The following is a 15,926-nucleotide window of genomic DNA, read 5'->3' as shown; positions in this document are numbered from 1 at the left end:
CCTGGACCGTGTGGCATGAAGGGTGGCCGGTCCTCCTGCGGTCAGTGAGGGCAGCCCGTGGAGGCCGGCGCTTCCCTGAGGTAGACTCGACTGGCTCCAGATGGCCCAAAGGAGTAGTTAGCTACACGGAAATGACAAGACTGATGGGGTTTTAAGAGGATTTTCTCTCTAAGTGCTTTCATGTTTTCTTAACAGTGCCTTTGAAGATGAGACCATGAAGCTCAGGCAGTTGAAACTGGATAACCAGGTGAGCAGAGGCTCCTCTTCTGAAAGATGTGGACAGCTTATCCTGGCCAGGAAGCCGATGGGCCTGACTGTGGCTGCAGCAAGGCCAAAGCGCTTTGAGGATATCAGCGTTAAAACTGGCCTTGGACTTATAGTCACTAAAGATTCCTTGGCATCTGTCATAAGAATTAGAAAAATGTTTACACTGTATTTCTGTGTAGTAATATGAAACTGCTGCCCAAATACCTCTCTGCACTGTAATTTCATGTAACTGCAAGATTTTTTTTTTTTTTAATCTTAAAATGCAAATCTGAAAATGGTACTGTGCTACTTAAAAGCCTCTGTTGCCTACAGAATATTTTCTCACAGTACTGGTCCCACTTTTCAGTTATGCGTTATTATTTGCAATGATTTGACTTAAGTTCATTTTCTCCATGAAGTCTGTTGATGATGACCTTTCCATCAGAAGGTCCTGGCCTAGGGCTGGGCCCATTGTAGTCCTTCATTAAATATTGGCATGATGGAAGAGATAAATGCAATTCTGTGTTGTCACATACTGTGAGAGTCCTGATTAGTCAGCCTAGAATCTTACATCCAACATGTGTTACTTTCATAGGAGTGTTTTCTAATTCAGGAAATTCTTTAGGTCCATCCAGTCTGCCAACGTAGGATCATTAGCCATCAGTGTCTGGAGTGACAGGTGACTAAAAATACCTCCAAGTGCTGTCTTGCTCCTTTACGTTGCTTTTGGACCTCATAATGGGACTTTTTGTTGTTCAGTCGCTCAGGCATGTCCGACTCTTTGCCACCCCATGGACTGCAGCATTCCAGCCTTCCCTGTCCTTCACCATCTCCCGGAGCTTGCTCAAACTCATGTCCATCGAGTCAGTGATGCCATCCAACCATCTCATCCTCTGTCATCCTCTTCTCCTCTTGCCTTCCTCTCTCCCAGCATCAAGGTCTTTTCCATTGAGTCAGTTCTTCGCATCAGGTGGCCAAAGTATTGGAGTTTCAGCTTCAGCCTCAGTCCTTCCAATGAATTTCCAGGACTAATTTCCTTTAGGATGGACTGGTTGGATCTCCTTGCAGTCCAAGGGGCTCTCAAGAGTCTTCTCCAACACCACAGTTCAAAAGCATCAGTTCTTCAGCTCTCAGCTTTCTTTATGGTTCAACTGTCACACCCATGCATGACTACTAGAAAAACCATAGCCTTGACTATATGGACCTTTGCTGGCAAAGTAATGTCTTTGCTTTTCAGTATGCTGCCTAGGTTTGTCATAGCTGTTCTTCCAAGAAGCAAGTGTCTTTTAATTTCATGGTTGCAGTCACTGTTAGCAGTGATTTTGGAGCCCCCAAAAATAAAGTTTGTTGCTGTTTCTGTTGTTTCCCCTTCTGTTTGCCATGAAATGATGGGACTGGATGCCATGATCTTCATTTTTTTGTTTGTTTGTTTTTTGTTTTTTTGAACGTTGAGTTTTAAGCCAGGTTTTTCACTTTTATCTTTCACTTTCGTCAAAAGACTCTTTAGTTCCTATTCGCTTTCTGCCATAAGGGTGGTATCATCTGCATATCTGAGGTTATTGATATTTCTCCTGACAATCTTGATTCCAGCTGGTGCTTCATCCAGCTCAGCATTTCGCATGATGTACTCTGCATATAAGTTAAATATACAGCACTGATGTACTCCTTTCACAATTTGGAACAGTCCATTGTTCCATGTCCAGTTCTAACTGTTGCTTCTTGACATGCATGCAGGTTTCTCAGGAGGCGTAGAGTGGTCTGGTATTCCTGTCTGTTTCAGAATTTTCCAGTTTGTTGTGATCCACAGTCAAAGGCTTTAGTGAAGTCAGTGAAGCAGAAGTAGATGTTTTTTTTGAATTTTCTTGCTTTTTCTATGATCCAGTCAGTTCAGTTCAGTCACTCAGTCATGTCCGACTCTTTGCGACCCCATGGACAGCAGCACGCCAGGCCTCCCTATCCATCACTAACTCTCGGAGTTTACCCAGACTCATGTCCATTGAGTCGGTGATGCCATCCAACCATCTCATCCTCTATTGTCCCCTTCTCCTCCTGCCCTCAATCTTTCCCAGCATCAGGGTCTTTTCAAATGAGTCAGCTCTTTGCATCAGGTGGCCAATGTGTTGGAGTTTCAGCTTCAGTATCAGTCCTTACAGTGAACACTCAGGACTGATCTCCTTTAGGATTGACTGGTTGGACCTCGCAGTTCAAGGGACTCTCAAGAGTCTTCTCCAACACCACAGTTCAAAAGCATCAATTCTTTGGCGCTCAGCTTTCTTTATAGTCCAACTCTTATATCCATACTTGACTGCTTGGAAAAACCATAGCCTTGACCAGAGTAATGTCTCTGCTTTTTCATATGCTGTCTAGATTGGTCATAACTTTCCTTCCAAGGAGTAAGCATCTTTTTTATTTCATGGCTGCAGTCACCATCTGGAGTGATTTTAGAGCAAAAAAAAAAAAAAGTCAGCCACTATTTTCCCATCTATTTCCCATGAAGTGATGGGACCAGATGCCATGATCTTCGTTTTCTGAATGTTGAGCTTTAAGCCAACTTCTTCACTTTCCTCTTTCACTTTCATCAAGAGGCTCTTTAGTTCTTCTTCACTTTCTGCCATAAGGGTGGTATCATCTACATATCTAAGGTTATTGATATTTCTCCCAGCAATCTTGATTCCAGCTTATGTTTCCTCCAGCCCAGCATTTCTCATGATGTACTCTGCATATAAGTTAAATAAGCAGGGAGACAATATACAGCCTTGACATACTCCTTTCCCGATTTGGAACCAGTCTGTTGTTCCATGTCCAATTCTAACTGTTGCTTCCTGTCCTGCATACAGATTTCTCAAGAGGCAGGTCAGGTGGTCTGGTATTCCCATCTCTTTCAGAATTTTCCACAGTTTATTGTGACCCACACAGTCAAAGGCTTTGGCATAGTCAATAAAGCAGAAATAGATGTTTTTCTGGAACTCTCTTGCTTTTTTGATGACCCAGCAGATGTTGGCAATTTGATCTCTGGTTCCTCTGCCTTTTCTAAAACCAGCTTGAACATGTGGAAGTTCACGGTTCACATATTGCTGAAGCGTGGCTTGGAGAATTTTGAGCATTACTTTACTAGCATGTGAGATGAGTGCAATTGTGCGGTAGTTTGAACATTCTTTGACATTGCCTTTCTTTGGGATTGGAATGAAAACAACCTTTTCCAGTCCTGTGGCCACTGCTGAGTTTTCCAAATTTGCTGGCATATTGAGTGCAGCACTTTCACAGCATTATCTTTTAGGATTTGAAACAGCTTAGCTGGAATTCCATCACTTCCACTAGCTTTGTTCACAGTGATGTTTCCTAAGGCCCACTTGACTTCACATTCCAGGATGTCTGGCTCTAGATGAGTGATCACACCATCATGATTATCCGGGTCATGAAGATCTTTTTTGTACAGTTCTTCTGTGTATTCTTGCCATCTCTTCTTAATATCTTCTACTTCTGTTAGGTCCCTACCATTTTTGTCCTTTATTGAGCCCATCTTTGCATGAAATGTTCCCTTGGTATCTGTGATTTTCTTAAAGAGATCTCTAGTCTTTCCCATTCTGTTGTTTTCCTCTGTTTCTTTGCAATGATCACTGAGGAAGGCTTTCTTATCTCTCCTTGCTATTCTTTGGAACTCTGCATTCAAATGGGTATATCTTTCCTTTTCTCCATTGCTTTTTGCTTCTGTTCTTTTCACAGCTATTTGTAAGGCCTCCTCAGACAGCCATTTTGCTTTTTAGCATTTCTTTTTCTTAGGGATGGTTTTGTTCCCTGTCTGCTGTGCAGTGTCACGAACCTCTGTCCATAGTTCATCAGGCACTCTATCTATCAGATGTAGTGCCTTAAATCTATTTCTCACTTCCACTGTATAATCATAAGGGATTTGATTTAGGTCATACCTGAATGGTCTAGTGGTTTTCCCTACTTTCTTCAGTTTAAATCTGAATTTGGCAATAAGGAGTTCATGATCTGAGCCACAGTCAGCTCCTAGTCTGGTTTTTGCTGACTGTGTAGAGCTTCTCCATATTTGGCTACAAAGAATATAATCAATCTGATTTTGGTGTTGACCATCTGGTGATGTCCATGTGTAGAGTCTTCTCTTGTGTTGTTGGAAGAGGATGTTTGCTCTGACCAGTGCGTTCTCTTGGCAGAACTCTATTAGCCTTTGCCCTGTTTAATTCTGTACTCCAAGGCCAAATTTGCCTGTTACTCCAGGTGTTTCTTGACTTCCTACTTTTGCATTCCAGTCCCCTATAATGAAAAGGACATCTCTTTGGGGTGTTAGTTTTAAAAGGTCTTGTAGTCTTAATAGAACCATTCAGCTTCTTCAGCGTTACTGGTCAGGGCATAGACTTGGATTACCATAATACTGAATGGTTTGCCTTGGAAATGAAGAGATCATTCTGTCGTTTTTGAAATTGCATCCAAGTACTGCATTTCAGATTCTTTTGTTGACTATGATGGCTACTCCGTTACTTCTAAGGGATTCCTGCCTGCAGTAGTAGATATAATGGTCATCTGAGTTAAACTCAGCCATTCCAGTGGATGTTGGCAATTTCATCTCTGGTTCTTCTGCCTTTTCTAAATCCAGCTTGAACATCTAGAAGTTCTAGGTTCATGTATTGCTGAAGCCTGGCTTGGAGAATTTTGAGCATTACTTTGCTAGCATGTAAGATGAGTGCAGTTGTGCAGTAGTTTGAACATTCTTTGGCATTGCCTTTCTTTGGGATTGGAATGAAACTGACCTTTCCCAATCCTGTGGCCACTGCTGAGTTTTCCAAATTTGCTGGCATATTGCGTGCAGCACTTCCACAGCATTATCTTTTAGGATACCTCAGCTGGAATTCCATCACCTCCACTAGCTTTATGTTGATGGCTCCTAAGGCCCACTTGACTTCATACTCTAGGATGTCTGGCTCTAGGTGAGTGATCACACCATCGTGGTTATCTGGGTCATTAAGATCTCTTTTGTATAGTTCTTCTGTGTAAGAGGACTTGGAAGGCAGTAAATTACTTCAAAGGTGGAACCTAGTTCACCTGTGTCCAGGGAGACGTTCTTGGGGCCGTGTGGCTTCCAGAGCCCCTACCAGGCCCTTGGTGTCCATGGTGCCTCTGTGGGGCCTCTCACCAAGTCCACTGCCTCTCAGGCCCCCACATGGGAGGGATCCAGCCTTCTCATGTGCACCCAGAATGGAGCACGAGCCAATGGTCTTCAGGCAGCCTGTGCTTCAAGGTGGCAGCAGTCAGCTCTGTGGTATATACATGTATTTGTTCTTTTTCAAATTCTTTTCCCATTTAGATTATTACAGAATATTGAGCAGATATCCCTGTGTGGTACAGAAGGTCCTTGTTGGTTATCTGTTTTAAATGTAGCAGTGTGTACATGTCCAGCCAAACTACCTAACTGTGCCTTCCCCGTGGCAACCATAAGTTCCTTCTCTAAATCTGTGCGTCTTTTTGTTTTGTAAATAAGTTCATTTGTATCATTTTTTTTTTTTTAGATTCTGCATATAAGCAATATCACAAGATACTTGTCTTCTCTGTCTGACTTACTTCGTTCAGCATGATAATGTCCAGGTCCATCCATGTTGCTTCAGATGGCATTATTTCTTTCTTTTCAATGGCTGAGTAATAATATACCATTATATATATGTGTACCACATCTGTTTCTATTCCTCTGTCCATGGACATTTAGGTTGCTTCCATGTCTTAGCTATTGTAAAGAATGCTGCAGTGAACGTTGGGGTACATGTATCCTTTCAAGGGCATATACTCTTTGGACGTATGCCTAGGAGTGGGATTGCTGGATCATATGGTAGTTCTGTTTTTAGTTTTGTAAGGACCTTCCATACTGTTCTCCATAGCAGCTGTAAGAGTCTACATTTCCACCAACAGTGGTGGATGGTCCCCTTTTCTTCACACCTAAAGGATAATAAGTTTTTTTTCTTCCAGTTAAAAAAGTAGGAAAATTTAGCAAACTAGGAAAAGGAAAAGTAATCATCCATATTCTACTTGCTAGACAAATCACCGTTACCGTGTTCCTTCATCTTTTTCCCACTCATATGTATTTATATAAACTTGTGATTGTGATTTGATAATATGTTAATTACTATATATTTTTAATATACTTGAATTATGGTCTTAGCTTGGCTAGAAATGCATTTGTATCACTTTAGATGGCTTTTTATAGGTGTTTAGTATTTATTAAATGAAGTAAATGGATCCTTACCCCCCTCTCTGTGCCTGTTTTTCCCACTTCTTAAGTGGGAGAATGTAAGTTCCAGAGGCTCTGTAAGGATCTGTGAAAGACTGTATATACTGAAGTAGCCAGACCTGGTGGTCGACCCCTTGGCTGTCCCCTCTCAATCCTCCCCAGAGAGCGCTGCTGGAGAAGAAGCAGAGGAAGAAGCGCCTGGAGCCGCTCATGGTGCAGCCGAACCTGGAGGCCCGGCCGCGGCGGGCAAGGCCGAGGGGCTGCGAGGAGCACGCTCTGCTGGTGGAACCTCAGGCCCCGCACGGTGGCGTCGTCCTGCAGGGTGTGTGCTCAGGCAGCGTCCCCTCCCGCTGCCGCAGGGCTCTCACAGACCTGGGGGAAGGCAGAGCCTTTTCAGGTGGGCCAGAGGGATGCTATTAGCATCGTTACCAGGTCCCTTCATAATCTTTATAATCACAGTTAGGCTTTTGAGTTGGGATAAACACAGTGGTCCAATCAGCGGAGGATACCTGAAAGTTCACAGCCATGCTGGAACAGTTGTTTTATCTGTAAAATGAATGAGTGTGGGATCTTAGTTCCCCATTGAAGTGATGCATCTTAACCACTGGACCACCAGGGAAGCCCCCAGAACAGCCCATTTGAGGAGCTGGCAGGCTTGGTTGTTGTCTCCCAGCAGAGTGAACCATAAAGCCAGGAGCAGAGAGAGGCAACCATTCCTCCAGTAGCCGGACTCGGGGGACAGCAGCAACAGCAGCAGGGACGAGAAAGAGCAGGGTTAAACACGGCCAAAGCTAGCCCTTGGCCGCCTGCCTGGACCAGGCCTCGAGTCCAGAGGACCTGCTTTGCTTTCCATCTCTTTTTTAAGTTTCTGAAACACAGCATCAGGTGCGTTTTATTAACACTTTAGCCTCTAGTCAGGGCAGCTTGATAAAATGAACACAGTTAATGGAGTGGCTTCCTGTGTTAACAGATGTCCTCGTGGAGGTTAAGGCTGGAGAAGTGAACCCATTTGGTGGGTGTTCATTCGGATAACATGCACCAAAACCACCTGGCCACAGAGCGGATAATACCGGCTTCTGTTTCTTTTCGTTGGGCTCCTAGGCATTGATGGTCCTGCTGCCTTCCTGAAGCCGGATGCTCAGGATGTGGACACCAGACTTCACGTTCTCACGGTAGGCTCCTCTGCCACTGAGGACACTGAAGGGAGCGCAGATGGGGAGAGTGCACAGGACCCCGCCTCCAAGCCGGACCTGCAGGAGGTTCTCCGAAAGCACGGTGAGGGGGTCCCGGCTTTGAGGCCGTGAGCTGGTTGAGCTGGGGTGACGTCAGGTGTGGGCTGGACAAGAGTTACTCCGTGCTGTGAAGAATGAAGTGGAGGAGGCAGGTGCTCTCTAGACCAAGATTCAGGAAGTGTCAGTTTGGAAGATAATGTTCCTCAAGTGGAGGAGGTTCGTTTGCTTGTCTTACAAGTTTGGGAGAAATCCTTGATCTCTGTCTTAAGGTACATGTTCACATAAACTGAGTTTTTAGTATAAAATGGCATTTGAAAACATAGTACTAACGTTGTAAGTCAACGGTACTTCTACAGAAAAGAAGAAAGCGTAGTAGAAATGAAGATACCCGTATGAGAGTGAGGTCCCAAGAGTTCTGTGCCTTTTTGCTACCCACCCCCAAAAGTTAACATTTTAGGGAAGAAAAAAGAAATGTCCGTCACAAAGCAACAAATCTTTTAAATGGTAGTTTTATTGAGATATAATTCACATAACACACAGTTCACCCACTTAAAGCCAACAGTTGATTGGCCCTTCAGTGTGTCACTCAGAAGCCTGCAGCCATCAGCGCTCTCCGTTTTGTAACGTCTGACCCCACAGGACTTCGTGCCTGTTAGCTGCCCCCCTTCATTTCCTGCATTCTCAGCGCCCCATCCATGGGCAGCCACCGGTCTCCCTCTCTCTGTGGACCTGCTGATTCTGGGGTGTCACGTCAGCAGTCACACGCCGTGTGGCCCTCTGTGCCTGGCTGCCACTCAGCGTCAGGTTTTCAGAGTTCACCCACGTTCTGGCCTGTCAGTGCTTCATTCCTGTCTATAGTCAAGTGACGTTCCATTGTACAGATAAGCCATCTTTTGTTCTTGTCATCAGCTCATGGACAGTTGCGGTGGTTCCACTCTGGCTGTTAGGAATAGCGCTGCTGTAAATAGTTGTGCATACATTTTCATGTGGATGTATGTTTTCCTGGCCTTAGTCTTATCCTTGGGTGTCCTTGAGAAAAACTTGATACCATTTATTTGTGAACTGTGTGAAAAGAGCTCATGGTGGTCCCTCCTCCGAGATGGGTAGGACTGCCTGTTGCTCGGTCTCCTTGCCAGTTACGATTTGGAGGCTGTGCCAGCTATTGTATGAGGGGCAGCCTTACCCCAGAGACCAAAGAGAAAGAGGGTTGGGTTTCAAGCGGAGCTCTGCTTCTTTGTCTTGGGCAGAACTGCTCCTCCTGGGCCTCCCCACTGTCGTCTACAGGCCTTTGTTACCTTCACAGACTGAGCCTCTGTCCCCGGTGAACTCTGCCTCCCCAGCTCCTCCTCTCCCCTCACAGCGCACGAAGAATCACAGGGGCTTCCGCCTTTTGTGTCTGACTTGCTTTCACTTAGCATCGTGTCTTCAAGATGCGTTCATGTTGCAGCAGGCGTCAGGATTTCATTCCTTCTTAAGGCTGAATAGCGTTCCATTTGCGTTTGTGCCACGGTTTGTTAATTCATCGGTTGCTGGATATTTGGGCTGTTTCCACCATCTGAAAATTGGGAAGAACACGGCTCTGCACATCGGTTGTTCACGTGCCTGTCTGTGTCTCTCTTCCTCCTTTTGGGAACATACCCAGAGGTGGGATTGGTGGACTCTGGGGCAGTTCTGTATGTCTAGTTTAGGAACCACAATGTTGCTTTCTGCCGTGGCCGCATAATTTCGCATCACCACCAGCAGTGCATGAGGGTTCCAGTTTCTCCACATCCTCACCAGCACTTATTTTCTGGTTTTGGGTTTTTGTTGTTGTTTTTTAAAATTTATTATTTTACTTATTTATTTTGGCTTATTTATTTGGGTCTTTGTTGCTGCCCAGGCTTTTCTCTAGTTGCAGCAAGCTGGGGCTACTCTCTAGTTGTGGTTTTGGGGCTTCTCAGTGCAGCGACTTCTCTTGTTGCGGGCCACGGGCTCTAGGTGGCGGGCTTCAGTAGTTGCAGCTCCCGGGCTGTAGGCTACGGGCTTAGTAGTTGTGGCACAGGGGTTTAGCTGCCCTGCGGCATGGGGGATCTTCCTGGATCAGGGATAGAACCCGTGTCACCTGCATTGGCAGGCGAATTCTTTACCACTAAGCCACCAGGGAAGCCTGGTATGTTTTTTTTATAGTAGTCATCCCAGTGCTTGTCAAGTGGTATCGCATTGTGATTTTGATTTGCATTTCCCTAATGGCTAGTGATGTTGAGAATCTTATCATGCTTATTGGCCACTTATGTATCTTCTTTGGAGAAATGTCTATTCAAGTCCTTGATCCATTTTTGAATTGGGTTTGTTTTATTGCTGTTGAGTTAAATATTCTAGATATTAATCCTTATCAGATGTATGATTTGCAGATATTTTCTCTCATAGAATGTTTTAAAGAGGCTCAAATTAGGGTGGCAGAAGTGGGCAGGGAAAACGAGGGATGGAGTAGGTGAGAATATGAAGAAAGAGTTGTCAGAATGTGCATAAAAGAGCCGTGTGTTAAGTTAGAACAGCTGGAATGTTTTAAGCAAGGGAGTTAAAGTTATATTTGGCTCAAAGATTTTCTGGCCTTTTTTAAAAACAGTTTCTCCCTTTCTGCCAGGGATCTCAGGGAGTTTGAACTTTGACGAGGAGGAGACTGATGGGGAAGAAGGAGAAGGGAACCAACTAAGGTCTCAGTCGCCGTGTTCAGAGGCAGAGAGGCCCGGTTCTGCATCCAACCAGAAGCCAGCCCCGGTGTGTAGTCCTGAACCTTCTTCCTCTGGGGCTGATTTCGCTGCTTGCTGGACACGTCTACCTGTTTAAGTGCCATCACTGGATGAGGGCTGCTTCCAGGATTTAAGCTGGAATTATATTTAGAGCCCACGACTCTATTTCCTGTGTCTTCAGCCAGCTTTTGTAAAGCTGTATCCCATTTTCGTACTTCTCTGCTTCATTACTCCCAGTGGTCACATACTTACTCAACTTCTCAGAGTTTTTCCTTATTTTGTCAGAAGACGGAAGACATATGGGTAAATTAATTTTTAAGTTAATTTGTAAGTTAATTTGTAAGTTAATTTGTCCTTTAAGTGTTTCTCAAAGAGAACATGAGGTTTCCTGACCCAGCTGTGGTTGCTCTCTCAGGGCACAGGGGCCTCCGGGACCGCATCCCCGCACTCTGACATTCAGCTGGGAGAAATGGAGGACTTGGAAGGCTTTGCATACAGTCCTGCCCCACGAGGTGTCACAGTGAAGTGCCGGATAACCCGGGACAAGAAAGGAATGGACCGGGGGCTCTTCCCCACCTACTACATGCACTTGGAAAAGGATGAGGATCGCAAGGTAGGCGAGTGGCTCTTATCTTGAGATGGAAGGAAGTGTGCTGTCGGGGCAGGGACAGTGATGGTCTTAGCAACAGGGGTTGGGGGGCACCAGTCTCAGACCTAGTCAGCAGGAACGAGGGTGAACTTACAAGTGTCCGGGGCAGTGTTCTCACTGTCTTCAAAGAGGTCCTAGTCTAATAGTCAAAATCCACCCCCGCCCCAGAAGAAAGAGAGTTTTATCAAGGAGTCATAAAATGGAGGAGAATATTTAAATGATGTTTTTACCTCCATCCTTCTTTTGGGGTGCAGGGGTTTCCAGCGTGCTCTTAGACTTTTATTCTTATTACATGGTAGAACATGCCAGTGTGGGAAAAAGAGAGTACATTTTAGGGAATAGGAGGAATTGGAAAAACAAAAACGTATCAGTGAAATGTCTTATTTTGCATCCTAGAAATTCTAATTTACCCTAAATTTGAGGCAGTTAGTATTTGCTAGTGACCACCCTATTTTGTGTTAATACCAGGTCTAAGTGGATGATTTTAAGGTTCTAGAAATAAGATGGTGGTAGTAGGTGTCAGTGCTCTTGACAGCCGCTGTTCACTGCGTGTGTGCTGCGCACCAGGCGTGTGTGCTGCGCACCAGGCGTGTGCCCCGGCTTTGTGTGTGTCATCACCTGGAACCCATAAGACAGCGCTGTAAGACAGGAGTCCTTGTCCCCCTGTGCAGGCAAGGTGACTGGGGTTCGGGGAGCACCCACATCACCCACATCAGTCTCAACCTGTCTGACTCCATAGTGCCCCCCCACCCCCGGGTACTGTCCTCGCCCACCTCCCTGTCACTCTCCAGGTTCAGCAGGGTTTGGGAAGGATGTCCACACCATGGTACCCACATCTCTGAAGCCACAGGAGCTCAGAACAGCCACTAACACAGTGCAGCAGGAGGGCAGTGCGGTGGGGAGCGGGGGGCCCAGTGTCCAAGGTCCTGCCTCTCCAGGGTAGAGGCCGTCTTCTCGTGAAACTGCACGAAGCCTGTTTAAAATATCAGTGGAGTGGGACTTCCCTGGAGGTCCAGTGGCTAAGATTCTACTCTCCTAATGCTGGGGGCCTGGCTTTGGTCCCTGGTCGGGGAACTAGATCCCACATGGCGCAACTAAGACCTGGTGCAAGCAAATAAATAAAGTGTCAGTGGAGGTTTTAGGGGTGAAGTTACAGATGATGATGTGGAGGCTGAGGCTAGTGAATTTAGAAAAATTAGGCAGTTGGGAGACTCTGGTGGTGAATTCTAAGAGGCATAATCAGGATTAGAAAAAGTGGTAAGACCTAGAGATTGGTCTTCTCTGAGAAAACCCCAAACGGCAGATGTGCTGGTGCTGCGAAAGGGCTGGAGGCCCCAGGGCCCTGGGAGAGGAGACCACAGGGGCTTCCACCGTGGCACCTAGGGCCCAAGGCCATAGAGCACACAGCAGCAAGGTCAGGGACAGGGAGTGGGGGCCCCTCGCTCAGCTGGGTGCCTCATCCAGGCTCTGCGGAAGCCCCGTCTTGTGCCTGTCCATCTGGGAACCCGAGATGATTCACTTCTTCCTGGGAGTACCCTTCCAGGACTAGGTTTTGAATATGATGCATGAGTTTAACACGTGCCAGCCTGCACACCAGGGGCCAGGCGTCATCACCACTGGGGTTCCAGTGCATAGAGGCTGGTCTGGGTGTTTGGGGCTTCAGGGAGGTCACTGCTGCCATCCGTGAGGCCGTGGTTCTCGCCAGGTTCTCCAGTCCTTGTGTGGTGAGGCCGCTGGGAGTGGGATCAGCAGGCCCCACTCCATCCTGCAGGCTGACCGGCCCCTCGGCTCCTGGCTGGCGCCTCTCACCCCCGCCCTGGGACCCTAGCATAGCCTCTGCTCCTATGCCTGGAAGCTGCCAGCTGGCCAGCGTGAACAGCGCTGTGCTGTGGCTGGGCTGCACGCCGCCCCGGGCGCTGTGCTGAAATCATCTCTGATGTCGTCGCCAAGACTTGGGCCGCCTCACCCCAGGCTCTGAAGGGAGAGTGTCTGAGAATGCGCTGAGCACGACCCACACTGGAGTCTCAGTGCAGAGGACTCCAGCTGTAGCCACCATGTGGCTTTTCTACAAGAAAAGTTAAAGCAAATTAAACCGGTTTAAAAATAGAAAAGACCCAGAGGGGGACTGCTTGGTATAGGACAGGCAGCTGCTGGATATTTGTTCACTGAATAGGTAGGACACACATACACACCTGGCAGCTCTTGAGTGCATTTTTTACTGAAATGTTTTTTCCTTTTCTAGATATTTCTTCTTGCAGGTAGGAAGCGGAAAAAGAGCAAGACATCCAACTACCTCATCTCCACGGACCCCACAGACCTGTCCCGAGAAGGGGAGAGCTATATTGGCAAGCTCAGGTGGGGGCAGCCTCATGTCACGTCCTCTTCTTGTGGGGGCTTGATTCCTGTAGTCTCAAAGCAAGTCCACGCTGGTTTTACAGTGACCTGGTTTGATGCCATCTAAAGAAATAAGTTAATAGAAAGCCCAAGGCCTCTCCATGTTTTAAGGATGAATCTTTGAGAGAGTGACTCAAAATGAGAGAAAGTTACAGAGCTCTGTGGTGACCTTTCCTCTTGATTCTAGGTCCAACCTCATGGGGACTAAGTTCACCGTGTATGACCACGGTGTGAGCCCGGCCAAGGCCCAGGGCCTGGTGGAGAAGGCCTACATGCGTCAGGAGCTGGCCGCCGTGTGCTACGTGAGTGCCATCTTGCCGGCCTCCTGACCAGCCCCGGGCTCACAGGCTGCCACCCCTCCCGCCCCGCCATGCTTGTTTCCCTGTGTGCTCAGGTTTACTTGTGATCCGCCAAGTCCAGTGTATTTACTGTTCCGGCAGGCCCTGTCTCCTCTGCTCTTGTCCCTCCCCTGTGCCGTGGTGGTGTGAGTGCTCACTGCGTTCCCGCTGACACACTGGCTGGAGGTGACAGTGACTTGGGAGCTGGTCCCTCCTTCCATCGTCTCCAAGCTGGCTTGCTGTGGGTCGCTGCTGCCAAGCGGCCCTGCTCCAGCAGACGACGTCCTTCCGCTCCGCGGCCTCTCAGGCTGCTCCCCACCGAATCTAGAGTCCAGCCCGGACCTTCCGCCTCACCCTCTGGCCCCCCTGGCAGCACGCTCCCTGCCCCTCGAGCTGCCGCAGCCTTCCTCTCTGGCCGCCCCCTCCCTCCGCCCCAAACCTGCCCGCCCCCTCCTGCCTGCCCACCAGGGTCTGCAGAGGGGCCTCTCCCCACACAGGACATGCTTGACGCTCCCCTCGGCTCTCCTCGATTCCTCTCGCAGCCTGTGAGCTACCCTCGTCATGCTTCTGATCCTTCTCTGACCACTTTGTAAACTCCCGCTCACTGCTATTTCCGCACAAACCTGGACCCGCCGTGTAGAGGGCATGCAGAGTCAGAGAAGCGAGAAGGAATTAATGCGACTCAGTTGTTGCTTTGATCCTAGAGTCTCAGCTTTTCTTCAGTTGGAATTAATCTCATCACTTGATTCCCATGAGATTTTATCTGTGTGACTGAGAATCATTTGACTTAACCCTTTATAACCTATGGTATGTTTTCTCTTAGCTTCAGAATCAATTAAATATTTTAACTATGCATGACTTTAATATGCATGTATATATGTATGTAAATATATACACATCCACATATTTAATGTACTTATTCATGTATAATCTGCTTGGCTTGATAGGCATTTTAATTTTTTACTTCCAAGTATAGGCCTTAGTTAAACTGTAATTCTCCCTGTATATCATATAGTGCCATGTCCTTAGTTGGGAAATAGATATTTATTGATGATGATAAAACTGGGCAGTTTGCTCAAATTGTCTTAAATTTCACGTCAGGCTAAAGAAGAGTAAGGTTTCTAGATAATAGAATCTGCTTTAAATTCAAATGTTCAAAGTAGGTTAAAAAGAGGAAACAGTATTATTTTCCTGGTCTTGATTCCCCATCTCTTTGTTTAACTACAGTGAAGTAAGTGAATGGTTTTTAGTGCTCTCCACCTTGTGGACGTTGCGCGTGCCCAGCAGAGTCTTGTGTTAAGAATGTTGTCGCTTTTTCTTTTCTGTTTCTAGTTCCTGCTTATTTCCCTCTCTTCTAGGAGACAAATGTTCTTGGATTTAAAGGCCCGAGGAAAATGTCTGTGATCATCCCTGGGATGAATATGAATCATGAACGGATTCCTTTTCAGCCACGAAATGTAAGTAGAGTGTATTTGTTTTTAATGTCTTTATTTTTAATTGAAGGATAATCGCTTTATAATATTGCGTTGGTTTCTGCCATATATCAGCATGAATCAGCCGTAGGTATACATATTTAATCATCAGAGGACCCTAAAAATAAGACCGTGATGCAGACAAAGTCCGTAGAACAGACTCCTGCTTCCACCAGAGCCCAGTGTGCGACCGGCCCCTCTGCTTCAGAGAGCTGTCGCTCCAGAGCCCCGGGCACCGGCACTTGCTCATGCAGTTGATGGCAGCCGCTTAACTCTGCAAAAAGAACTGCTGATGATTCTCTAAGAATCCAGATACCTGGCTTAATCTTTGACTTTCTGTTCTATTTTCTGAAATGGAGAAAATAGGCTCCTCCTCTGCCCGTCCCTGTACAGGGTAGAGGAGGGGTGGTCTCCCCTGGCCCTCAGCACAGACCCCTTGCCTGCAGGACCACGAGAGCTTGCTTTCAAAGTGGCAGAACAAAGCCATGGAGAACTTGATTGAGCTGCACAACAAGTCCCCGGTCTGGAACGATGACACCCAGTCCTACGTCCTGAACTTCCACGGCCGGGTCACTCAGGCGTCTGTGAAGAACTTCCAGATCGTCCACGACAACGACCGTAAGCCCCC

The 15,926-nt window shown here is 46.9% G+C and overlaps 1 protein-coding gene across 3 annotated transcripts in view; it reads left to right on the top strand.

The window, feature by feature from the left end:
- TULP3 (TUB like protein 3) overlaps positions 1 to 15,926 on the top strand; it is a 30,312-nt gene that overhangs the window by 11,953 nt on the left and 2,433 nt on the right. For 2 of the 3 annotated variants that reach the window (XM_027968001.2, XM_027968002.3), the window contains exons 2-10: positions 196 to 247; positions 6,647 to 6,881; positions 7,586 to 7,759; positions 10,340 to 10,473; positions 10,861 to 11,058; positions 13,337 to 13,449; positions 13,676 to 13,790; positions 15,185 to 15,283; positions 15,745 to 15,916. In XM_027968001.2, the coding sequence (XP_027823802.1) occupies positions 196 to 247; positions 6,647 to 6,881; positions 7,586 to 7,759; positions 10,340 to 10,473; positions 10,861 to 11,058; positions 13,337 to 13,449; positions 13,676 to 13,790; positions 15,185 to 15,283; positions 15,745 to 15,916 (1,292 nt within the window). The remainder of the gene's footprint in view (positions 1 to 195; positions 248 to 6,646; positions 6,882 to 7,585; positions 7,760 to 10,339; positions 10,474 to 10,860; positions 11,059 to 13,336; positions 13,450 to 13,675; positions 13,791 to 15,184; positions 15,284 to 15,744; positions 15,917 to 15,926) is intronic. The other variant, XM_027968003.2, reaches the window with a different exon arrangement.

This window comes from Ovis aries, chromosome 3, assembly GCF_016772045.2.
Source record: "Ovis aries strain OAR_USU_Benz2616 breed Rambouillet chromosome 3, ARS-UI_Ramb_v3.0, whole genome shotgun sequence".
Lineage (NCBI taxonomy): Eukaryota > Metazoa > Chordata > Mammalia > Artiodactyla > Bovidae > Ovis > Ovis aries.
The sequence above is the reverse complement of the archived record's forward strand: the minus strand, read 5'-3'. Positions and strand labels throughout refer to the sequence as shown.